The 26,097-nt window shown below is 34.2% G+C and overlaps 4 protein-coding genes across 7 annotated transcripts; 3 read left to right on the forward strand and 1 right to left on the reverse strand.

The window, feature by feature from the left end:
- Nucleotides 1-8,976: 8,976 nt before the first annotated feature.
- On the reverse strand, nucleotides 8,977-14,816 carry LOC108808068 (nicotinamide adenine dinucleotide transporter 2, mitochondrial). Of its 4 annotated transcripts, none has more exons than XM_057010896.1 (11): nucleotides 14,382-14,816; nucleotides 14,212-14,307; nucleotides 13,673-13,782; nucleotides 13,500-13,548; nucleotides 13,288-13,391; nucleotides 13,115-13,209; nucleotides 12,932-13,020; nucleotides 12,758-12,852; nucleotides 12,212-12,665; nucleotides 11,928-12,081; nucleotides 8,977-9,114 (listed from the first exon to the last, which is right to left on the reverse strand). In XM_057010896.1, exons 1-9 carry the CDS (start codon nucleotides 14,461-14,463, stop codon nucleotides 12,288-12,290), a joined length of 1,098 nt encoding a protein of 365 aa, XP_056866876.1. In that variant the 5' UTR covers nucleotides 14,464-14,816; the 3' UTR covers nucleotides 8,977-9,114; nucleotides 11,928-12,081; nucleotides 12,212-12,287. The 4 variants fall into 4 exon arrangements, with proteins under 4 accessions (XP_056866876.1, XP_056866871.1, XP_018435780.2 ...); XM_057010891.1 differs by lacking the exon at nucleotides 8,977-9,114 and adding an exon at nucleotides 11,306-11,445; XM_018580278.2 differs by lacking the exon at nucleotides 8,977-9,114 and adding an exon at nucleotides 11,306-11,445 and having other exon boundaries at nucleotides 13,673-13,779; nucleotides 14,382-14,810.
- On the forward strand, nucleotides 9,016-11,710 carry LOC108808061 (LEAF RUST 10 DISEASE-RESISTANCE LOCUS RECEPTOR-LIKE PROTEIN KINASE-like 1.1). Its single transcript, XM_018580262.2, has 5 exons — nucleotides 9,016-9,156; nucleotides 9,224-9,944; nucleotides 10,024-10,065; nucleotides 10,159-10,401; nucleotides 10,482-11,710. The coding sequence occupies exons 2-5, from the start codon at nucleotides 9,266-9,268 to the stop codon at nucleotides 11,450-11,452; spliced, it is 1,935 nt and encodes a 644-aa protein (XP_018435764.2). The 5' UTR covers nucleotides 9,016-9,156; nucleotides 9,224-9,265; the 3' UTR covers nucleotides 11,453-11,710.
- A 907-nt stretch (nucleotides 14,817-15,723) lies between the features above and the next one.
- Nucleotides 15,724-18,782, forward strand: LOC108814428 (uncharacterized). Its single transcript, XM_018587032.2, has 12 exons — nucleotides 15,724-16,190; nucleotides 16,321-16,468; nucleotides 16,584-16,729; nucleotides 16,798-16,980; nucleotides 17,128-17,203; nucleotides 17,324-17,395; nucleotides 17,485-17,570; nucleotides 17,676-17,749; nucleotides 17,833-17,878; nucleotides 17,991-18,100; nucleotides 18,210-18,384; nucleotides 18,474-18,782. The coding sequence occupies exons 1-12, from the start codon at nucleotides 15,930-15,932 to the stop codon at nucleotides 18,678-18,680; spliced, it is 1,584 nt and encodes a 527-aa protein (XP_018442534.2). The 5' UTR covers nucleotides 15,724-15,929; the 3' UTR covers nucleotides 18,681-18,782.
- Nucleotides 18,783-19,912: 1,130 nt separating this feature from the next.
- Nucleotides 19,913-21,284, forward strand: LOC108861879 (uncharacterized). The gene is made up of 3 exons (XM_018635890.2): nucleotides 19,913-20,823; nucleotides 20,927-20,992; nucleotides 21,079-21,284. Exons 1-3 carry the CDS (start codon nucleotides 20,062-20,064, stop codon nucleotides 21,082-21,084), a joined length of 834 nt encoding a protein of 277 aa, XP_018491392.1. The 5' UTR covers nucleotides 19,913-20,061; the 3' UTR covers nucleotides 21,085-21,284.
- The last annotated feature ends 4,813 nt before the right edge of the window (nucleotides 21,285-26,097 follow it).

The following is a 26,097-nucleotide window of genomic DNA, read 5'->3' on the forward strand; positions in this document are numbered from 1 at the left end:
GGGTTTGGAGGATCCTGATAAACAGAAGTCTAGACTCTAGGGTGAGTTTTAGCTTAGGATTGAGGCTAATCCTAAAGGATTCTTGTAATAGAAAAGATTGGTGTAAGACTCTCTTGTTCTAGTGAATTCGAAAAGATAAACTTGTGTGTTTTACTTTCTGCTATTATTTCTCTGCCCTCACTACATTAACAAGTGGTATCAGAGCGGGGCTCGATAGAGTTAACGACTTAGTTTCGAGTAGATCAAGGTGAGTGACAGAGACTGCGTCAGGAAGAAGAACAGAGTTTGTGATGGCGGCATATCAAGAGGGAACGTCTATGACAAAACCCCCACGTCTTGATTCATCCAATTATGGGTATTGGAAGGTTCGTATGCAAGCTTTTATCAGTGGGCTTGATGAGGATTGTTGGAGTTCTATTGAAGCTGGTTGGAGTCCTCCGGTGATGCTTAATGATGAGAAAGTTGAAGTTCTTAAGCCAAGAGATATGTGGACTGCTGCAGAGAAGAAGGCTTCAAGTTGCAACTCTAAGGCGAAGACTGCAATTTACAATGCTATTGATGCGAGCTACTTCAAGTTGATTTCTCAATGTGCTTCAGCTCAGAAGGCATGGAAGACTTTGGAGAATATGTTTGAAGGTACTACAAGTGTGAAGCGTACCAAGCTGGATATGTTAGCATCAAGTTTTGAGAATCTGAGGATGGATGAAGAGGAAACCGTGGCTCAGTTTAGTGCTAAGTTGTGTGATATTTCCAATGAATGTTTTGCACTTGGAAAGCAGTACAAGGACAAGAAGCTGGTGAAGAAGCTGAAGAGATCGTTGCCATCCAAGTTTGAGTCAAAGATCTCTGCTGTAGAAGAAGCTCACAATCTGGATGAGATGCCTTTTGATGAGTTTGTTGGGATTCTTCAAGCTTTTGAGCTGAGTAGATTACATGGTGGAAAGGTGAAAAGCAAAGAAGATCCACATGGAATTGCTTTGAAGAGTTCATCTTCTGAAGATCCTATGGTGTTGCTGTCAAGAAACTTTGCTGGCTATCTGAAGCAAAGAGAAGAGAGGATAAGGAATGCAAGAAGAAGTGATTCAGGCAGATCATCATCAAAGGTACAATGCTATGAGTGTAATGGATTTGGCCATGTTCGCAAGGATTGTGGAAATTTACTGAAGCTAAAGAAGAAGGATGACGTCAATTATGAATCTGGTACTGATTCAGATGATGGTGAGAAGTTGAAGAACATGGTGGCGTTCACAACTTTGGATTCTAGGTCTGAGACAAAATCTGCGACGGGATCTGTTACGGGATCTGCAACAGCGTCTGTGTCAGGAGGTTCATGTAGAAGTGATGATGATACTGTATGTGATGACGATGATGGAGACTTTGATCTTGGTAGGAATTATGAGATGCTGTATGAGAATTGGCTCAAGCAAGTTGAGGCGAATTCAGAGTTTGCTAAGGAGAAGGTCAAGCTAGAAGCTCAAGTTGCTGAAGCACTTAAGTATGCCTCAGAGAAAGAAGAAGAAGCACGACTGGCTGGTGCTCAACTTGCAGAAACTCAGAAGGGTTTGAAGATGTTGAATAGTGGGACGAAGCAGCTAGATCATCTGCTCAGTATTGGAAAGAATGATCGATGTGGCCTTGGATATCAAGGAGAATGTTCTAAAGCTGAATGTGTTTTTGTATCAGTAGGGAAAACTGGGGATTTAGCTACGTCTGCTCCAAAAGAGGTTAAGGTGTCTGCAGAGAAGGCATCTAATGGAAAGACTGCAGAGAAGACTGCAACTGATGTGAAGAACGCGTACTGCTACGGCAACTGCTACGGCGACTGCTCCACAGAGAGTTTCTGGATTGAAGAGTACATCTCAACGAAAGTGGCGGCCTGTTTGTCATCACTGTGGTGTTATTGGGCACATTAGGCCAAGGTGTTTTAAGTTGCTGAGGGAGAAGAATCAGATGGTACAAGCGTATGGTGCTTATGGTATGAGGAGTCATGGTCCTATATGTTATTCTTGTGGAGTTCAAGGGCATATTCGACGTGAGTGTTTCAAGCCAGTTCAAGGAGCTAATCATGGAGGATTTGGGCTCAGGAATACATGGTCTAGGAGATATGATCAGTATGGAGATGGTGGAATGGGATTTCCTCCTTACTTTGGAGGCTATAGATCTTCATATTAGTTTTTGACCATGATGTGACTCATAGGGGGAGATTGAAGACGTGGTTGTCTGTCTTGAGGTAATGAGTTCACATGCATAGTCAAAAAGGGGGAGATTGAAGATGTATATGCTGGGTTAGTTCGTGAAGTACTACAGGAGGTAGTACATGTGTGTGTCATGAAGATGGGCTAAGTTGGAGTTCGTGTTTTGTGATTTCGGTTGGCTTGTTAAGCTTGGAGAAGAAGTAATATATTTATCAGAAAGTTTACATTAAAGATAAATGATATTACTTGGAGAGGAAAAGGCAAGAGAGTTATTTCCTAAAAGAAAAAGGAAAGTTACTTAAGTTGCTTTTGGAAGAACTTGTGGGGCAAGTTCTGGTTATCTATACAAGGAGGACGTGCCTCCATGGAGAAAGGTGTCTCTGCTAAAAAGAAAGAAGAGTTGAGAGATCGTTTGGTGTGTGCTTGTGTGATCAAGCCTTTGGTGTCACTGCTGTGCGTTAGTTGCTGACGTAGTTGGTGAAGTACTTCCGTGAAGTGGAAGATTGAAGCCTAGACTCAGGGGGAGTTTAGCTCGGGGTTTGGAGGATCCTGATAAACAGAAGTCTAGACTCTAGGGTGAGTTTTAGCTTAGGATTGAGGCTAATCCTAAAGGATTCTTGTAATAGAAAAGATTGGTGTAAGACTCTCTTGTTCTAGTGAATTCGAAAAGATAAACTTGTGTGTTTTACTTTCTGCTATTATTTCTCTGCCCTCACTATATTAACAGTAACTTTCGAAGACATGCGTACTCTCTCAGCTTGTGAAGAGACTTTACTATTTTCCAACGAAGTGGTTCAGTTACATGTTCAATAGGATCAACATAACTCGAAATCTTGAGGTATTCTGTTTTTGAGATGCTAGATGCAGACAAAGTCTAGGTGTTTTCCTTGAAAGTGGTACAAGAAACTTTGGAATATATAAATATGAAGTATAAGCTCCTCCAAACTATGTTTGCTTGAGGTGGTTTTGTTTATGAGTATAGCTAAGATCTCAAGAAACTTATGCTATGTGTCTTGATAAACTAAGCTTGCATGAGGTGGGTTTTGCATCAAGTATATTATTTTTCATATTTTGTGCCAAACAGATTCTTATGTTTAACAGTCTTCTTCTGCATAAGTTTTGAGCTAGAATCTGCTGGAGTCTCTGTGTGGCTTCCGAATGAAGAATCTCAGATTTTTTTAGAAATCAAAGACTAAGGTAGCCTTGTTGGGAGAGTCGAGATCCAGATCACATACCATTTTAAATATGTATTTGCTTAGCGCCACGCCTCCACCCTTCAAATTAATCTTGAACCAAACTATAAATTTTATCAAGGGACTTCATTTGATTTATTTATATTTTCCAAAACATTTGCAAGATCATTGAGAAGTTAAAATCATGAAGAGAAAAGTTTTACTCCATTTGAACCAGAAGTGACTTCCACGGTAACAAATAGACATGGAAAGATTATCATAAAGAAATCATAATGGCTATACAACGAAAATAAATTTTTAAAAAATAAAGAAATCATAATAATTGTTAGATATTCCTTTCTGTTGTTTATAAATTATAAGTAATTTTATAATTTATATTTATGATAAAAATAATAAAATAAAGTATCATTATATTTCATGCATAGAAAAAAATATTTACATAATGGTTTATACGTTTTAAGTCATTTTAATTTATATTATAAAATAATATTTTATTAAGTATTATTATGCGCTCATCTTAATTATATATGTAAGTTCATGTATAATAATTCAGATTTGTTTAACGGTTTGTTGATTTCCATATTTTTTTCAAATCAAACAACATTTTTGAATTAAGTTAAAATGAATCTTTTCTTAAGTTCATTTACTTCGGTTCATACTTTTTCAGGTTGAATATATTTTATCAATCTAATCTAATCAAATCTGATATATGTTATTTGAACTTTTAGAAAACTCAATATAATATTTGATTTGCATTATTAAACATAATCTATAATATTTTAAAATTCATGTACATATATGAATACTTGTAAAATAAATAAATCTGATTAAATAGTCAATCACTTGTTTAGAATTGTGAATAAACTTTATAATTTATATCTATGAAAATTAAGTAAAATATTATTTAATAATTCTTTTCTTTCTTAATTTGGCATGTATTTGAGAAATATGATATTGGATAATCAGTTATGTTATTTAATTTTTTTTTCTTCTTTTCAATAATTTGATAAAATATTAATCATAATAAGATATTATTAGAAAGCAAGTACTTAAATTATTTTATTTTTACAGATTCTTTGAAAATTATGTTTTATATATAGAAACTTATTTATTATAAAAATTCATATATATATCGTTTTTATTATGTTGTTTAGGAAAATATAAAGTAAAAATAAATTAAATTAAATTAAATTATTTTATATGTACAAATTCATTATTTTTAAAATTACCTCATTTTATAATTTATATGGTTTTTTAAAGGTAAATTTAAATTAAAAAAGATAACTAATTTTTTATTAATAAAAAGAAATATTTTTTAGTAATGGTGACTAGAGATAATTTTTAATCTACTAAAGACATTTGTGTTATTGAATTTTGTGAGAATTAACGTGAGTGTGACACTTATGAAATAATTTCTCAAATTTATATCTATAAGAATTAAGTAAATACTATTTAATTATTTTGTAATTTTTTTATTTTGGCTTGTCATTTGAAAAATATGACATTAGATGGGGAGAATTTCAATCTTTACACAGATGTTATACCACTTTTAAAATTTATCCTTAAATTTTTTTTTTGGTAAAAACTTCAAGTTTGTGATATAAAGATCAAATTAACCATGATAAATCATTTATAAAAGTTGAAGAATAATTTATAAAATATTTATAAAAGTTTATAAATGCAAGTCCAACAATAAACCTTAAACCCAAGTGTTATGGTATTGATTAAGTGTAATTTTTAAAGTGATAGCCAACTTATGGTATTTCAATCAATTTCTCTGTTAGGGGCTAAATTTATGTTGTTTAAAAGAGTTTTTTTTCATCATTCGATCAAAAATTTAATCATACTAAATGATTCTTTTTAATAAATAGCAAAATTATTTTATTTATTCAAATGTTTTGAAAATTAATATATGTATATATAATATATATATATTAAAATACGATTAAATTTTTGTATATATACATAAAACATAGGAACTCTTTGATTTTTTCAGCTGTTGATATTTTTTTATCTTGTGAATAAAAAATTTATGATCAATAAATTTAACATTTCATCAGAAAAAGAGAGAGAGAGATGAATATGGGGGAAGCCGGCTGAAGATTTTGAGAAGCATGAAAAAGAAAGAAAAAAGATTAAGCAAAGTTTCAGAAAAACAACAAAGAAAATAAAAAAAAAAATCAAAGAAGGAAGGTAACACTTCTTTTCAATAATATGTTATAATAAGCTATTCTCTCTTTTCATGCACTCAAATAAATATTTAAAAAATAATTAAATTATAATAATTGTTAAATATTTACTCCCGTTGTTTATAAATTTTAAGTAATTCTATAATTTTAAGTAATTCTATAATTAAAAAAATTAATTCTATAATTTAGATTTATAGTGAACAATAACACTATATTAAATATTATTATATGCCATGCATTCATTGATATAAATATTTAATATTTGTTTATACGTTTTAATTTATTTTAATTGACCAAAAATTATTTTAATTTATATTATACAAACTAATAATTATGTTCTTTTCTATTATATATGTGAGTTTATTTATAATAATAGATTGGCTCATGTATGTTTTGTTGATTTCCGTGTAGTTCGGTTAATCTTTTTGGAGTTGCAGTGATAAACACAATTTATAATTTTTTGAAATACATGAATATTTATAAAATAACTAAACCCTATTAACTAGTAAATCACTTTTTTTAGAATTGTGAAAATATTTTATAATTTATATCTATGAAAATTAAATAAAATATTATTTAAAATTTTGTATTTTTTTTCTTAATTGGCATGTGATATGAGAAATATGATATTAGATAATCAATTATCTTTTTTTAAAATTATCTTCTTTTTAATAATTTGATCAAAAATATAATCATAGTAGAATATTATTAAAACATATATCTAAATTATTCTATTTCATCAGATTCATTGAAAATTACGTTTTATACATAGAGACCAATATATTTTAAAAAGTTAGATATATTTCATTTTTATTTATGTTGTTTTCTAAAATATAAGTAAAATTAAATAAAATTTAAATTCCTTTTATGTAAAGAAAACTATTTTTTTTTCTTAATAACCCCTTTTATTATTTATATGGTTTTATAAAAAGGATATTTAAATTAAAAAAGAATTAAAAATTATTAATAAAAAGAAATAAAACAATATTTAGTAATGGTAATTGGATATAGTTTTTAATTCATTAAATGTATCAGTGTAATTTACTTTTTGAGAATTAACTTGAGTGTGAACATATGAAACTGATTTCTCAAATTTATATCTATATTTTATTTTGTCATCCAAATTTATATCTGTAATATTAAGTAAAATATTATATTTTTTTTTTCTTAATTTGGATTGTCATTCGAGAATTATGATATTAAGCGGTTAATTTATATTGTTTTGTTTTTAATTATTTTATCAAAAATATAATCATAATAAAATTTTATTTTGAAAAAATAGCTAATTGTTTTTTTCAAATGTATTGCAAATTATGTTATATATATATATATATATATTAACTTGTATACTCTGAAAATATAAAATATCATTTAAAATAATAAATATCTAAATTACTTATTTTTAAACTTCCTTTTGCAATTTAGCTATGTATAAACATGTATTTTTAAAATTACAGATATTTTCTTTCTTATGTTGTTTAAGGAAAATATAAAATAAGAAATCATTTTATATATATATATATATATGTATGTATATATACATAGTCTTTCGTTTTTACTAGTTATATCATTTTCTAAAAAATAAATTTAAATTAAAAAGGTAACTAAAATTTTATTAGTAAAAAGGAAACAAAACAATTTTCAATAAAGGAAATGAAGTATAATTTTAATTTATTAAAAGGTATTTGTGTAATTTACTTTGGTAAGAATTAAGTGAGTGCGACGTAAAAAAAACTTACTTTTCAAATAAAATTATAGAGTTTCTAACATATATTTATCGTTCCTTTTCCCTATTGAAATCTAGAATTTACAAGACAAAGCAATGATAATTGGATGTGTAACATCAGTAATCGTTGATAGAAAAATTAGCAGCTGCATATCCCGCATCTAAACATTGATAATGTATCCCTAATATATAATTAACATAACATACATCAAGTAATCTTTCTTATATAATTTTCTATCTTGGGTTTTGTAAGATATATTAAGAACCTTTGCAATGAAAGTGCCATAATGCTCGCTCTAAGTTTTTGTCTTTAGTTTACATATACTTTCTGCAGGTCCAGTCTGAAATATTTATGGGCTGGAAGTAAAAAAAATGGACTTGTTTCTTGATGAAAAAATATTGGCAGCCGGCTGTACTCAAACTGGTAACTTCATACTAACAAATTGTAGCCGTTAACCAACTACTGTAATGAAAAATTCAGTAAATTGAAGGCCGAAATGTTATTGATTCAAAATAGGGCCGGAAGCACGAGCTCATGCCGCTTGTACCCAGGGCCGCTATTGCTTTCTGACACTTATATGATTTAATTTGACTAATGACTTGGTTTCATTTATATATATATATGTAACAGTTTGAATAACTTAACAAATAAGATCATTTGATATTTGGATCCTTATATCAGATTAGAGCAGTCACAGTATTGAAGACTTCCATTAGATCAGTACTTAACCGAGAGAGTAACAAAAGGGCTGAAAGAGAGTTGGCCCAACTTGAGTTTTTGAAAGGAGCCTCTAGATTCAACATCCCAAAATTGACTTCCGACCAATAATAAAATCGACATGTGGGTGCTGTCATGATCACATTCCATTACATTAGAACCCTCTCTTTTCCCTCTATCACTTATTTTTTTTTTCTGTCAATGCTATGCAAATTTTTTTTTGTTCGAAGATTAGTCGTCGAACTCTATATCTTTGCACTTATTATGTAATTTATGATCCTTTACATCAATGATTTAACGTATAACCGACTAAATAATCGCCAGTAATTTTTAAAAGACTTTAAACTAAAAGATTCGGAAATGTTAATTTTGTATTTTATAACTCGATACAATCAAATTAGTCCAAACATGAATATGCAGTAGCCCTCGTGTCGTCTTTATTCTACACAGAACGTGTTTCATCAACTTCAAATCCTTTTAAAATAAGATATTCTCTTTTTCTGCAAGTTGCTAGCCATCTCTATCTTAATAATATCATGATCAACTCTTTTCTCTTTTGGTGTCTATAACAAGACATTATTATCAAGTCTTTTCTATATAAAATTAATTAATCTTATCACTTAACATGGTTTTTAATGCATTATGATATTGCTAAAACAAGATTATGAGTATTAAATGAAAGTAGAATCAGAAGACCTCTAAAGAACAATGGTCTCACTTTCAGTGCTTCTAACGCTTTAATAATGGAAGACTTTTTTTTTAATAATGGAAGACTTAAGAGGAGGATGACAAGACACGAAGATAAGTGGCGTGTGGTCAAAAATCTTATACATGCAACTTCGACCAAAGGTAAGCACAAAATTTCTATTGAATTCAAAGTTTCCCATTCCGCCAGAGTCTCCGGTCAAAACCAATCTCATACGTTCTTTTTTGTCCAATATAACAGCAAGCTTCAACGACTATTGCACAGTTTTTTCAAAGCTGCCCCCACATATCTTCATCTTCTTCTTCCCTTGCAACGAAACCTAAACCTCATAATCCATGCTCTTCTTCCTCTACAGTTCTGTCTGAATTTCCACACAAGTCAACGCTCCTGTCGTAATACCATTCAAAGAAAGGACCATTCAACAAAAGGGTAGGAGGAGAATTATATAATTTAGTTTCTTAAAAAAAAATGGAACTAAAGTCTTGATATTTTGTAGATCTAGATTATCAAGAATCACAAGTCTGTAATCACATCATCAATGAAGACTATCTCCGTGTTGGTCTTCTTCTTCCTAATCTTTCTCATGGCAGAAGCCCAGAGCAAGAACCGGACAGGTTGTGCTGAAACATTCTCATGTGGAAGCCTCGACTTCAACTTCCCTTTCTACAACACATCCATGCCGTCTCGATGCGGTCTGTTCAAGCTGAAGTGCACTAATCACCAGATTTCAAAGATACAGCTTGAGGAAAATGGGGAATGGTACAACGTGACAAGCGTCTCTCAAGCCAACACCATAACCATCACTGACCCAAAGCTTAACCAAAGTTTGGAATCAGGAACCTGCAGTGACTTGTCAAGATTCTCTCTTCCAGATTCTCCATGGCTCAACATGACCACTTTGTACAAATGTAACAACAGTAGGGAGAATGGTTTCACTTTTTCGAATTGCAAAGGAGGAGGAAGCAGCTTGTATTACTCCGATTTTCAAGATAATTCAGGGTGTTCAGCCATCAAGACACCAGAGAGCTGGGTGAATCCAAGTCACATGAACCAGTCTATTCTTAATGCTACTTTCTCTCTTCATATAGACCTGCCTCCAGGCTGCTATGGCTGCCATAGACGAGGAGGAGAATGTACGATGGTCAAAGGAGAGTTTAGATGCCACGGGATAGAGGAAGAGAGAGGGGGAGAGCGAGGGGGAGGGGGAAGACCCAAAGGTATGGCCACAATGAACATGAATGATGAATGAAACATTTGGAGATGACACTAATTCAATTTTCATCTTCCTTGTTGTAGAACGAAAGGACTACCAAGATGAGAAGTTAAAGCTAGGATTAGGTAAAAGAGAGATATTCTGTTTAGCCCACTTAATTTCTTTATCTTTCTCCACATAGTATCCAATTAGAATCAGTTTCCTCCCTAATTGTCCAGGAATCGGAGGATCTCTCATATTGTTAATCAGCTTGGTGGCACTCTTTATCATCATCAAAAGGATTTACAAAAGGAGAACCAGTTCAGACCTCATCTCAAGATATAACTCGAGCTCTGACGTTGAGTTTAGCCATGTCTTCTTTAAGATACCAATCTTCTCCTATAAAGAACTTCAAGAAGCAACAGACAACTTCAGTAAAGACAGGTTACTAGGAGATGGAGGCTTTGGCACTGTCTACTATGGTAAGATGATCAAAGCACTAACATTTATAGAAAATGAGATCTCTCTGTTAAGCAATGTTTTCTTGCTTCTCTAATCTCAGGAAAAGTGCGTGATGGACGAGAAGTCGCAGTGAAGCGTCTCTATGAGCACAACTACAGAAGACTCGAGCAGTTCATGAACGAGATAGAAATCCTCACACGTCTCCATCACAAGAATCTAGTCTCTCTCTACGGATGCACTTCACGCCGCAGCAGAGAACTTCTCCTTGTCTATGAGTTTGTTCCAAACGGCACAGTTGCAGATCATCTCTTCGGTGAAACTGAAAACCCAACACACCAAGGCTTTCTAACATGGCCAATGCGCCTGAGCATCGCCATAGAAACAGCGAGTGCTTTGGCTTACCTTCACGCTTCTGATATCATTCACCGCGATGTCAAGACTACAAACATTCTGCTCGACCGAAACTACCTCGTCAAAGTTGCGGATTTCGGACTGTCCAGGTTGTTCCCAACTGATGCAACTCATGTTTCAACTGCTCCTCAGGGCACTGCGGGATACGTGGATCCTGAGTATCATCACTGTTATCATCTAACCGACAAGAGCGATGTCTACAGCTTCGGAGTGGTTCTAGTCGAGCTGATATCGTCGAAGCCTGCTGTTGATATAAACAGGTCCAAGAGTGAGATCAACCTATCAAGCTTAGCTATAAACAAGATACAGAACAACGCGACCCACGAGCTGATTGATCAGAGTCTTGGATACGGAACCAATGAAGGAGTTAGGAAAATGACTACAATGGTGGCAGGTTTGGCTTTTCAGTGCTTGCAGCAAGATGGTACAATGAGACCAACAATGGAAGAGGTTGTGAAAGAGCTAAAGGAAATCCAGAACCAGGAACAAAAATGTCCGTACTACAACTACAGAGAAGAGACAACAACTCCGCATCCTTCGCCACCGGATTGGGGAGAGGCTTCACTCATACATAAAAAATTCCCACGGTCACCGATCTCTGTGACTGAACAGTGGACCAGTAAATCAACCACACCGAACACCAGTGCCTACAGCTGCTAAGGTACAATCAGGTTTTGGTTTCGTCTCATTTGTGTCAGTGGAAAGGTATAAGATGAAACAAAGACTTGTGAAGTTACAGGTATTGAGAAAATATACATAGTGACATGACTTGAACTACTAATCACCAATTTTCTATGTCTAATTTTGTTTATCATACTAAACAACATATGTAACTGTATCAGTATGTAATATCGATATAAATCTCTAAAAAAAAGAACAAAAAAATTGACTGAAAAAGGGTTTGCTTGACAATGATTACTCACACCTCTCAGCTCCACTATGATGCCAATAGCATCTAATGAGTTTAACGCCTATCTATATAGTTAGCCATAAAATAATTTGCATGCATCATTGGTATAAAGGATAAGATTTCAAAGGCAGCCAAGAAAAGTCTCTCTAACCAGAAACAGATGGCTTCCATTAGTTCCTTCAACAAGTGCTAAAAGCTTATAGCCCGAGAAGAATATTCTGTTACCTCGTGGTAGGTGAAGCGCCCCCAATACTGAGAAAGAACAAGGAAACAAATCCTCTTCCTTTTCTTGCACCCTCTATCACTAATGTCCACAAAATTCCATCCAAAACAGCTACATTTGAAATACTCAAATCGCTTTTCCTATACATCTCACAACCTGCAATTTGCACATATAGAGTGTGATCTTCAAATATTCACTTATCATCAAAACTCAAAAAAGGCCAAAAGTATGTATTGGTAGGTTATATATTTGTTAGAACGACGAGAAAAGGTTACAACATGATCACCTCAAGGGAAAGAAAAAGAAACATGGCTTTAGGAAAAAGAAAACTCAGAAGCATGCCCCCAGTCAGAAAACAAGCCTTATTTGCTTCCAAGAGGGATAGGGGAAGTGTTGATTTTATTAGATTGAGTTTGTGCTTCTCTCAAGCCTGAATCTCTCTCTTCTTCTTCTGGTCCCTGTCGACTAACTAAACTCTTTGTTTCTTCTTCTCTATTGTGACTGTCCGACTTGTTAGTCTCTGGTGGCACAACTTGTCGGAAAAATCTAAGCATCATCTCATAGGTTGTAAATGTAATAACTGCTGATGGAGTTGTCCTTAGGAGATTAGTGGCACATCCACGGTACATTCCAGGAATCCCTTCGCTTCTAAACACCTTCTTGACACAATCAACAACTCCGGTATACTTGGTCTCAGCGTTTCTCATTTGTCCTTGCTCTTGAAGTTTGGCTCTAATAACCTGTCGATGTAACATAAACCTATTTTAGTTCCGGGTCAGTTAGTTATGAGCCTAAGAGTGAGGTTGATAGACGAACAGGAGGAGAGAAAGACCTCGTGTGGGTAAGTCAAAACAGAGGCGAGTACTTTCGCAATCGAAGAGGCAATAGCAACATTCCCAGGACTCAGATTATCGACTGATGTATTATCTAAGAGCTTTAACTAGATCTGATCAGAAACTAGTTGGGATTTGGGATTATGTAATTTAGTGGATGAATCATGTTTTACCTATGTTTGCCATGTATTGCTTGATCTTTTCATATGCTGGAAACTGGATTGCAACATGGCTTATCCCTGCCAAAGAGGGTAAAATGCCACTGTTCCAAAAAAGGAAAAATATAACTGATATAAGCACGACATGTCATAGGAATAAGGTTTTCAATATGCCTGAGTCTCATTGCAAATACTGACCTGTAAAGCCCTCGCAATCCTTCTTCGTGACAAATCCTACTAAAAGCAGACATAATGCTTTTGTAAGGTACCACATCCGTCCTAATTCCTTGTGTCTGAACAAAAGTGTGAGGATAAAACACAATAAGAAGGAAACAATCTAGAATGTAAAGAAATAAGTACAAAAGCTCTACCATTAGTCTTGTCTTGACAACCCAAAGTGGATTAGTTGTAATAGAAGTGGCAGCTCCGGCACCAGCAGCCGCTACCATGTTTGCCCCAACACTAAGCGTGCCATCTATCATGAAAGACCGAAGGATCATGAAAACTTTGGTAAAAAGAAAACCGAGTCACGCAATCACTGGACTACAGTACGATTTGTAGTTTGTAAATTATGAAAACCAACCACTTGACTGAAGAACATCCTTTAGCTTCCCATAAACTGAGAAGTAAACCTGCGCATAGTACCAGAATATCGATCACAAGGAGAGACATAACAGAAAGACAATAGCAGATCCATATGAGACTGTTCATCAAGAATTAAACAAATAAAGGTCGGCAGAGAAAAGTGGCGCTTACAGCCCAATTGGGAAGGAGAGCTATGATGGTTGGTGAAAGCCCTCGATACATTCCCCTGACACCTTCCTTCTTTACTATATTCTGTAGACTTGTAATGATCACACTACCTGCTATTTCAACAGATGCAGCTTGTTAGCCCCTATAAGCATAGCTCTAGAGACAGTCTTGATCAACATGCAACAAACTTCAACCAAAAAAAAATTTGCATACACATATCATTCTTAAGCAAACTAAGCTTCATATTTTTAGCAATATATAAGCATAGGCTCCAGAGAGTGTCTTGATCAAACATGCAAAACTTCAACAAAAAAAACAAAAAAAAATCATATCATCACACCATGACATAAGATGAGACTACATCTACTTCTAAACATTCTGAAGCAAACTAGGCTTTCATATTGTTAGCAAACTATAAGCATAGGCTCCAGAGGGAGTCTTGATCAAACATGCATGCACAAATCACATATCATCATCATCATTCACCACATAAGATGTACAGTTACATCAACTTGTCAACATTCTGAAGCAAACAAAGTTACCTCTCTTCCCCGAGGCTGGAGCTTCCGGTAGACCAACAACCTGTAACCTCGTTTTGATCACATCCAATGGACAAACGAATGTCGCCGCAATCGCCCCTGAAAAAAAAAGTTCCACCAACGAGACTCAATCAGGAGAAAGAAACAGAAGAAAAAGATCATCAAAACTGAACCTGCGGTGGCTCCGGCACCGGCGTTGCAGGCGGCTTCTCTAATGCTCCGGTAATCAAAGGACGAGCTCTCATTCTCAGTCATCTCTCTCTCTCTCTCCACGGGATTTCGATTAAAAACCCTAAAAATCTATCTCAAAGAGTTTGAAAACGAGAGATCTCAAGTAGTTGTTGATGATGAACAAGTCGGATGATGATTATAAACAGTTCCCCTCGTTATTGACATTTGACCCGACCCGGTGATAAGTTGAAAGCGTCGGGGCGGAACGTGTGGGAAGGTAAACGATGAGACTTTGTGCCTCAGGGTCGCGTATGGTTTAGGCTTTTAAGGTTAAACACAGAAGAAAAGGTCGATTTTATATTATAACGTTTGGAAAACAAATCTGGTATAGATTTGATTCCGCAGTTTGTTACTTTGGCATCAACACACAATTCAAGAAGAAAGTTGAACACTTTCGGCTCTGCTATTCTCTTTCCTTGTTTTTACAGTAAACAACAAAAAAAAGAGTGGATTAGTACTTAATACACAAAATTAGAATGTCAATCTCACTTTATAAAATTAGAACCAGTGATGGGAAATAAGGAAATATAAGATAAGACATAAAAATTCACTTTTGCATGAAGAATGTGAAACTTTGATACATTGCTACCGTGTGTGAAGATCCTTCAACATTTAGATTAGTTTGAAATTGGTAAACATGATGTCTTTTTTATTAGACATCATAAAAATGATGTCTAAATTAACAGAATAATAAGTTTGCTCGTCTTATCTAGAATAATTTCGTTAATATAAGGATTTGTTCTCTAGTTTAAATTCTACAAACAATGAACAAAATCCACAGAAAACAAAACTAACACGTTGTAGTTCTTACAATGATTTATGTTGACTCAGTACATCGGTTTAGCTTTTAAGTGTCTTAAACAGAGTATATATTGTTGAAGAAAATAACATAATTGATGTCCAAATTTGATCTTTGATTGATTTTCGTCTTAGTAACATGTCGTAACCACGTCGGTGTGATCGGGGAGCGAAGGCGGCTCAGAAAATTTTTAAATTTCGCTCTTGATTAACGAGATAATCTCTTACTCAGATTATCCATCTGTGGAACCATGCAACAGAATTATCTAACTGCTTTTGCGAGCAATCGAATCCGTCTGGTTTTGGTGGACAAGTCTATAGTGATTAGGACTCTGGTCAACAAAAAAACATTGTATGTAATTTGAGCGAGTTTGTTGTTTGTTTGATTCACCCTTCGCATTAAAAATCTTGATCACTCGACTTATGTTTGAAATGACAACTAGGAATGTACAACAAAAGCAAACACAAAAAGGAGAATTCATCTCATAACCTCTAGTTGATGTTGTTTTTGGATTACCATCTTTCTTAGCCAAAACACATTAAGATAAAAAAAAAAGCTAAAATGCATCGTCAGGCTTCAAACTGAAAGAGAAACATTAAAAGTAACCAAAATTGAAAGAGTGGGGATATAAAAAGGTCGATCATTTATACATCAAGAGTGAAATTTAAAGCTTCACACATCCGGATTCAGGATGGGCAATCTCAATCTCGCGGTGATCATCAAGAACCCTGGAGACCACGCCCAATTCCTCCTCGAGAAGCAAAAACAGCCGGCGAAATTCGGGGACGAAGCTTACGACTCCTTCGTCGATTCCCATCTATGGGACCTCCCATCAACAGATCTACCGACTCTAGAAGACGGAATCATTTCCAGCTCTGCTCTCTCTATAGCTGAATCATGCTCTGAAGAGATAGATTTGAAGAAATTCGACTTGGACTCTACCCTGATTCGAGTAAGTGTTGTAACTGTACACTACTCTCTCTCTCTCTCTCTCTCTCTCTCTCTCTCTCTCTCTCTCTCTCTCTCTCTCTCTCTCTCTCTCTCTTTCTATCGTTTTCTCATTGTTCCCTGAGTAAGTGCAGCTGTTGGCGAACTTAGGGATTGAGTTTAGCGATGTGGGAGAGTGGAGTTTCGTCAGGTATGTACTGGAGCCTGAGTTTGGACCTGACTCCTCCGTCCGTACTTGTTTTCTCTCCGGGAAGCTCTTGGATACAGACAAAACTTTACAAGGTTTTGTCCTTTTTATCCGACAATGTTTTTGTTTCTTTCGTGAGGTTGTGGAATTTGAGAACCGGAATCTGGATAAGTAAACTTACTCGGTTTATTTTATTGTATTGTCGTGCAGACAACTGTAAGTGGATGTCTATGGAAGCATGCTTTGACTGTCTTGTTGATGCAAAACCGGGTAGTGATCGTGTTGGACCATTAGTACTACTTGGACTTGGGGATGGTTATATGAAACAGAAGTTATCACCTTCTCTGCCTGTCCAGGTCTGTTTTGTTACCAGACTATCTTATGAATAATATCTAATTTTGATGTTTTTGTTTTTGTATGTCAGGAATATCCACCTGGTGTTATGGTTGTTCCAATGCGTAGCAGGACACTGAAACCTTTCACGACAACTAATCTGGTTGTGTTTGCTCCAGAAAATGTTCCAGTGGACGATCAAGAGAGAGATTTTGTAATTCATGGGGATGCGTTGATTGTGGATCCTGGTTGCCACTACAAACTCCACACTGAGGTTTGTCTCTAGCCATGTGTATATATCTTTCTTTCTTTCTCTAGGAATGGATACAAAAAACTCTTCTCACCATCTTTAAAGATTTGGTCTGCACGTTTTTTTCATTACAAACTATCCATAACTGCATTGCTTTGTCTTGAACCACAGCTCAAGAAAGTTGTTGATGCTTTGCCTAGAAAGCTAATTGTATTTGTTACACATCACCATCGTGATCACATTGGTGGTATGGAATCTCTTGTTTTCTCTCCTAGTTTGGTAGATTCTTTTTTTTTCCCTTCCTACTCTCTCTCTCCCTCTCTTTTTGTGAAGACTATTACGATCTACCTCTTCAACCATGTTTCAGGTCTTTCTGCTATACAGGAAAGCAATCCTGATGCTGTTCTAGTGGCACATGTCAAAACTAGGAACCGCATTGGTATCATTCTTCTGTATAGTGTATTATTAGTGTGTTCCAATTCTTGTAAATTTAACTTCGTCTTATGTTCGAATACTTTGTGAGTTCAGATGGTTGGTCTGGTAACTATACCCAAGTTTCTGGAGGAGAAAACATCTGTGTCAATGGTCAGAGTTTGACTGTCATTTTTGCTCCGGTACCTATCCAGTCCAGCTACCTTAAAATCTTGCGTAGCCCTTAGATTTGCTGCTCTGTTACTGTTTAGTAAACTATTAACCAAGAAAACAACAAACTCTCTCAGGGACACACAGATGGCCATATGGCACTGCTTCATAACTCCACTCGCTCTCTGATTGTTGGTGATCATTGCGTTGGGTAAGACGAGGCAACTTCACTAAAATCTCTGTTGCTATAGCGAACATAGAGTGTGACTCAACACCAATTTGCGTTGTTTACAGTAAAGGAAGTGCTTTCTTGGACATTAGGTCAGGTGGGAACATGACGGTAAGTGCTAAGTAGCCTTTGGAAGCTTGGTAGTGTATATGCTCACCCTGTTTTCTATTTCGATGTTAAGTAGCACAACAACTTCCTCAGTTTCCATTTATTCATTTGGCAGGAATACTTTCAAACGACGTATAATTTGCTGGAGCTTTCTCCACATGTAGTGATTCCCATGCATGGAAGGGTCAACTTGTGGCCAAAACACATGCTTTGCGGATATCTCAAGTATGAATCTGCTCTTGTAGATAGAATCTTACTTTCTGAAAACCTGCGGATAATAATTGAGGAAACTTGATAAGGAATTTTTGATGGGGGGAGTAATCTTGTTTTACAGAAACCGGAGGAGCAGAGAAGACTCTATACTAAAGGCCACCGAGGATGGAGCTCAGACTTTGTTTGACATAGTTTCCAATGTGTACTCAAAAGTGGATCGCAGTTTCTGGTTGGCTGCAGCGTCAAACGTGAGGCTGCATATCGACAATCTGGCTGTAGAAAACAAATTACCAGAGGTAATAATACTTTCTTTTAATCCAAATGTGCATCCTTAACCTTGTAGATAGAATCTACACTGCTTTCTTATGTTTGATTTTTGATTCAGGGATTCTCAATCCAGAAGTTCAAAGCAAGTTGTGGATTTAGTTTTAAGGTACGGTGGGCAGCGGGTTATATCGGTAGCAGGATTCCATTCAAAATCAATAAGCCAGGTTTGATCATGTCAGTGATAGTTGCAGGAGCTGGTTATTTTCTTCTCTACGCTTTCAAAAGGAAGAACCATATTGAATCTTCATTAGTGAATGGCCTGTGATTACAGCTTAATTATTCATGTGTGCTCCCTTTGGCAGAATGATATACCAAATGAGATGTCCAATACTTTATATTAATATAAAGACACATATTTAGATTCACATTTCCATTACTGTGAGTAGTTTTGGTAATATCCCATGAGCCTGGACTTTATCATTAGAGTAATAATACAAACACCAAACAAAAAAATGGAAAGTTGACTTTAAACATTCTCTAATTGCTAAGTTGTTGGAATTCTTAACTGACCGTTTGGATGGATACATATGAAAACTTTCAATTTCCTTTTATCGGAATAATATATTTTAAGTACACGTCTATGAGTTCAAATATTAGATTCAAAGATTTTTTGAAATTTGTTTCTCGAGCAGGACATGTCCCAGCTTAGTAATCCTGATGATACATTAAATTAAAAGAAGCACTTGTCCAATACATACCGACCATCTGAGATAAAAGCAACATTATCTCATCGACGCGTCATATAAGGATAGAGGTAAAAGAAATGGTTTGAAGTCACGTTAAATTTGGAATTCTTAAAAAGAAATTGGCATTCTTTTTTTAAAAATGTATTTATAATATTTTCTCTAATGGAGGTTAGTTACTTTTATTTTCAAGCTAAGCTAATGCATATGTTTATTTATTGAAAACTGTATTTAATTTAAAATTAAAATATTTCCGTACAATAAATAAGCATCGTGGAATAAATTAATTCAACAAAAAAGAAAGTAAAATTAATGTTGATTAAAAAGACCTTAGTGTAGCCAAATTATAGAATCCTAGAAGCCAAGCCATTAAACTTTCTTAGCAAATTTTAATAAAATAAAAATTGGTGATACATATTGAATTTTAAGGTAGCCAAATTATAGAATCCTAGAAACCATTAACTGAAAAAATTGACCAATTAAAATTGAACTACCCACCCGATTATACGATTCTGGAAACGGAGGCGATGAAAATAAACAGAAGAAGATTCCGACTGATATTAACGGTCACGATGAAAGACCAAATAAATCCAACGGCTAAATAAGCCATCACTCACTTAAAAAAAAATGGAAATGTTCCGAACCCGGGAAAATGTAAACCTCGAGAGCACACGCGCATCTTAGCGAATTTATTATTACATTTCCGAAAATACCCTCCTATCCACCACTAATTTACCAAAAATAATAAAAAAAACTCTCTGAATTCTTGGCGTCCTTCTTCTTCTTCACCCATATATATAAACAAAGCTTTGGTCTCTCATAACAAAAACCAATTCCATTAAAAAAAAAAAAAACAGCACAGCCGGCGAAAAAATTTCCCGGCGATCTCCGAAAGAGTTAGAGCAAATCTTGGCGGGAAAAGAGATCGGTTTTGACTTCTGAGTGCAACCCACCCACCGATCAATGGTATTTCGCGGCGAGATGACGACGACGGCGAGGAGGACGACGGCGAGACCGGAGCGGCCCAAGACTCTCCACAACTTCACGCTCCCGAGCAGCTTGAAGTGGGGGAGCCAGCGGCATCTCACGTGCACGAAGATCGAGTCCACGAGTTCCACCGGCGATCACCGACTCCGACGCCGATCTCCGCCTACGAAAGTCGCCTCCTCCTCCTCTCCGTTTCGATTCGGCGAGTCTGATCATCGCAACGACGTGAACCAGCATCGCCGGTCGAGGAACGCTGCGTCGTTCAGATCGGTGGATGACGGCGGCGGCGAGGAGGGTGAAGGGATCGAGGAGTTCAGGGTGAAGATCATGTCGGATCTGAAGACGGTTAGGGATAAGATCACGCGATCGATGTACGCTCTCGGCGGGGAGGAGAAAGACGACGACGAAGAAGAAGAACGGAGAACCGATGGCGGCTCCGGTCACGAGGAGAAAGAGGTTTCTCCGGTGAAGCCGTGGAATCTGAGGAAACGAAGAGCGGCGGCGTGCAAGGAAGCAACCGAGGAGGAGAGGGTAGGGAATCCGTCGCCTCCGCCGCCGCCGTCGAGAAACGATCCGACGAGGGTGGTGAAGGAAAGAGCGAAGGAGGTGGTGGTACGGCCCAAGTTCTCCGTGAAGCTATCGAAGAAGGAAATCGAGGAGGATTTCATGGCGTTTGTGGGCCGCCGACCACCGCGTCGGCCCAAGAAGCGGCCCAGAACCGTTCAGAAGATACTCGATGTAAAGTCGCAGTTTTTTTTTTGATGAAAGCTTTTGATTCAGTTTCTTGATTGATCTGATCTGATTTAAATTTGGTTTCTTTGTTTTTTTCTGGTGGCTACAGAGCTTGCATCCTGCGTTTTATCTGACTGAAGTGACGCTTGATGATTACAAGGTGGAAGAAACCAAGGTATCATAATCATCATCATCATCATCATGGTTTCGTTGTTATGTTTCGATTATAGTTCTAAATATCTTTGCTTTTTTTATATGTAGAGATGATTGTGTGACTCAGTTGCCGTTGACGTCTCAAAGAGTTGTCAAATATTTGAAATTGGGTCAAGTCTGGAAGCTGCTTTTCGTTTTCTCTCAGTGATTCTTCGTTCTTCTCGAGTTTTTTCTGGGAATAAACTGTACAAAAAGCTATGGAGAACGTGTAGGTTCCTGTTGATTAAATACATAATAAAGTTTCATTTCATATATGTTTTCAATGTTCTTAATTACTTGTATTTTGAGCGGTCTCTCTAGATCTCAGATTTATCACATGCTTCATCAATCACTTAGCATCTTCAATTATGCTCTCCTTGATGCACCGACAGAGGAAACAAAAATGTTTTGTGAGATGTCAATCCTACTAATGCCAACTGCAGTTACAGTTCTAGGAACAGCTTAATGTGTGATGGAAGAATAGAGTTTTCTTTGAGTCTGTCGCAAGGAGTTTCATTGGGCTTCTATGCTTGGATGAAACGCAGATCGATAAAACTTGAAAAGGCTGCAAAGTGTCTTTTGATTCCTAGGACAAGTTGAGATTACCAATTGGTTTAGTGTGGGGCTTAACTTTTTTTCCCGCGTCGGCTTCGTTTCCGCATTCCGGAGTTTTTTTAGTGCTTTGACTCGTTCTTGCTGGTTAACATCTTCCTGGTTTGGTTTAACCAGACAAAGTCTGGTTAAGCAACCGCCGTGCTTGATCTGACTCTTACAAGGTGGGCTTTGTCTGGCCCCTCTATCACTTTGATGAAACTTATGGCCGAACTTTTTAGTAATCTGAAGCTACGAACGAAGAAAATATATAACGTAAATATCGATCTGTTAAGAGTTGTGGGCTTTTGAGAGAAACTACCATGATCCACTTCAACTTAAATGTACTAGTGATGAATTGTTATTACTTATCTACCGCTACTTTTTACTGTAACACATAATTTGCAAAAGGAAAATGTTATTCCATTTTTTTGCCTATACATATTTGTATTAAAATGTTTCAGTATTTTGTATTTTAAATCAAATAAAAGTGGGACTTGGAAAGAGAGAAATACTTTGAATTCTCTTTTGCCTCTTGTTCAGGTAACACAAACTACAAATTGATCCATTGCATAGTAGCAATTGAAGCATAACTAACCTAAATTCGTAGGCTTCAACCGGTTTTCAATTTTAGTAAAAAAAATTAAGATGAATTAGACCAAATCAAATCAAAGTATATATTTTTATTATTAAAAGGAAAGCAATTTAAAAAAATAACCTTTAAATTGTAATATATTTATAATTATGTCATTTTGGTGAGGTGTCAATTCCACAATGATTTTTAACCTACCTAATAAATTGTATTTCTTTTACTAATATAATTACACAAATTACCATTACTATGTAATCCATCTTTAATATTCCTACTAGATTTTGATATGCGCTTGAAAAGCGTAGATTGTTTTCAAAATCAAATAAATTCTTTTGAAACCATATATAGGTTTGAGCACATTTATCCGGAACTACTAATAAAACCATACAAAACTAAAAAATGAAACCAAAATTTAATGGAATCTTATAAATAACCCATAAATCATATATTTCGAGAACCAAAAAATAAACCGAAAACTAAATGGTACCTAAATTTAAAAATACAAATAATATAATTAAAAATATAAATTTAATTTAATTTCTAAAAACTAAACATCCTAAAAATATTATCTATAAATCAAATTACCCAAATATTTTTTATCCAACATATCAAAAAATTAAAAATAAAAATAAAACAAAAAACATATCAAAAATTTATCTGAATTATTCGATATCTTTATCTAAACAACCCGAAATACCCTTAAATTCAAACTCCAAATTGTTCTATAGTTTTATCTATAAATCCGTAATTAACCAAAAACCAGAATCAAACTGTAACTGAATTGGACCTCAATTTTTTGCATATTAGCCGGTTTCCAACTTTGTTAATGAACCGAACCAAAAACACAAATAACTCAACCGAAACCAAACCAAAATTTGTAAATACATGAACAATTTCTAGAACCAAACACCAAAAACCAAAATATCTGAACCGAGACTTATAATGCATCTACATTTAAATGACGCGAATAAAGCATACTATTTTTACAAATTACTTAACTCTTTTATTGGGGTATGTATATATGTAATTTATAGACGAATTCAGATATAAACCAAAAATTTTATATCCGATTCGGACCTGCGGTAGAATCAATAAACCCGGTGTCCATACATAGTCAGGACTGAGTTATTTTCTTCTTGTAGAATTTTATTATAACTTCTACATGTTAATATATTTTCACAAAATTTAGATTTAACGAAAACATATATATATATATATATATATACATATACATATATATATATACATATATAGGTATAATTGAATTTTATTAATAGGTATGCACTATGTATATATATATATTAAAATTCTATAAAATCCAAAAAGTCATCATTAACTCGTGAGCCGACAATGGTTGATTTGGAAAAGACCCAAAAAAAACTATAATATTTTTTCATATAAATTTAAAGCATTGTATTTATGTTATGTATTTTAATTTATAAGTTTTGTAATGATCAGTGCTACTGTAATTTTAATGCAGATTTTTTTAAGTAGCATACAAAGTGCATACCTATTAATAAAATTCAATTTTTAATCATTGGAATGTGTTTTCTTAATGAATCATAGATGCAATGAATTAAATTAATAGGTATGTATCGTTTTAATTTTTAAGCTCAAAAATCAAAGATAGAATTGCCATTAATGAGAATTAGATTTTATTTGTAAACTTTTTTGGAAATTTGACATTTTTATTAAAGAAGAAAAAGTAATATTTATCTTTTAATAGTATAGATGAGATTAACTTGTTCTTTCCCTGCAACTAAATTAACACATAAAAGAATGAAAACAACTCACCTATCGTGTTCACACAAAAAGTCACCTATCAAAATACATAAGCACATTAACCCAATTCTTTTGACGTTCTACAAAGTATTTTAATTCTACTTACAACAGTTTGATCAAAATAAGTGATAAAAGCTACAGTAACGAAAAATACAGCTTAACTAAAATGATTCACCAAGCGACTTATGATCAAAAAGCATATATGCATGATCAATTAAATTTCATCTCTCTGTTTAGTCGTTATTGTTAGTGGTAGCATAGACATGAAACACTAACAACTGTTTGAGTCAAATAGAAACTTCGTAAAGCATTTATAAAATTTCGTATAAAATATATGTAGAATTATAAGATCTCAAAACACATGCATATCAACCATGACAAAACTCTAACTCTACTGGAGATAAGATCTTAATCGGTTGTTTCACCTAATAGTATTGGACTTTATGTAATATCTTGGTAGATGGGTGTTGCAATTCCCATATACAACTATCATCAATGGTTTCTGTGCAACAAAACATGAGTCACTCACGGTTTGCTGTGGTATAAAATTACACTAACGATCGCATGAATTTTTTTTGTAACTTTCACCAACTAACCTGATCAAAATAGTTGTAAAGCCTGTGATCATTGAGTTTATACACATGATCAAATATGTTGTGTAGTTATACATTTCAGGAAGTAAACCATGATTCTCATCTCAACCATCATATTCACTTTCTGTTTTCTATTTCGATTGTAAAGTGTAAACACTAAAACTATTTCTTATTTTATTTTATAGTTTTATAATATGTAAATGGATCGATGTGAATAACTAATATTACATAAAATAATTCATATAGATCACGTTTATCATGCGCAAAGCGCATGTCTTGACCTAGTGTTCTAATTATTTGGTGAAAAGTTTTATCAATCCAAATGATTTGGTTTGAATTGATTTACACTAAACCAAACTGGAAAAAAAAAGAAACTAAACCAAACTGAAAATGTGAAGTATTTATTTGATTAAATTAATTAAACATACTAATAATATTAAAATTTATATAAGAATTTATCAATTTAATTTATATAACTAGATATAATTTTATAAATTTCATTTATAAATTAAAATAAGAAACACAACTAAAAAATAATATGAATTTTATACATTATCATCAATATCAAAAAATTACCTATAATATTTATACTAGGTTTGAAGATAATAATATAAAGTTATATATTATATCTTCATTTTTGTAATTTTGGTTTTACGTTTAGATATGAAAATTATAAATCTAGTGTCAAATAATGATTTATTTACTCATTATCAAATTGTGATTTGCTTTATGTTTTATTCATTATATTTTCATAACTAAAATATAACAAAATAAAACCAACTAGATTGCACTCAACAATCAAAAACAAAACTAAATAGAACCGAACATAAATTAAATTCTAACCAAACCAAACAAGATCAAACTAGATCGAACACACACCAAACCAAATTAATTTTGATTGATTTTAGTTAAAATTTTGTTAGATCCAAATAAAACAAATCGATATATCCACTGCTATAACAAACTTGTGATTCTGAACCATTTATGAAGACTAACCGCTAAGTAGGAACCTCGAAAAATGAGAAACTTTCAAGCATCAATTTATAAACCAGAACAGGACAACAAGAGAACCATGATCAATAACTCCAATCACATCAAAAACCATTCCTTTTCATCTTTAAAATGAATATTGTAGCCTTACAATCCTGTCTATCAAAGTGGGTATGAAGATTTACCCGAATATAAACAGGGACATTTGTGTTAAGAAAAAGAAAAGAAAAAACAGGGACATTATATGCCAATAACATTAGCAACAATTTTTTTATTTAGTAATATATATTACACCTTATTATGCCAAAACATCAGCAACAATTTCTTTAAAATTTTTTTTTTCTTTTACAAAGGTAATATTATAATATTATTATAAATCTGTTACAAAAGAAATATTATTATAAATATTATTTGAGTGTCAATATAAATAAAAAATTAGCGAGGACATTGATAATGACATGTGCATATAATTTTTCCTTTGTGGTTGTCTTCGCCTTTTGAGCAAAAACCTGCCGCTGTTTTATACTTTTTGACACATTC

Source organism: Raphanus sativus, chromosome 1 (assembly GCF_000801105.2).
Source record: "Raphanus sativus cultivar WK10039 chromosome 1, ASM80110v3, whole genome shotgun sequence".
NCBI lineage: Eukaryota > Viridiplantae > Streptophyta > Magnoliopsida > Brassicales > Brassicaceae > Raphanus > Raphanus sativus.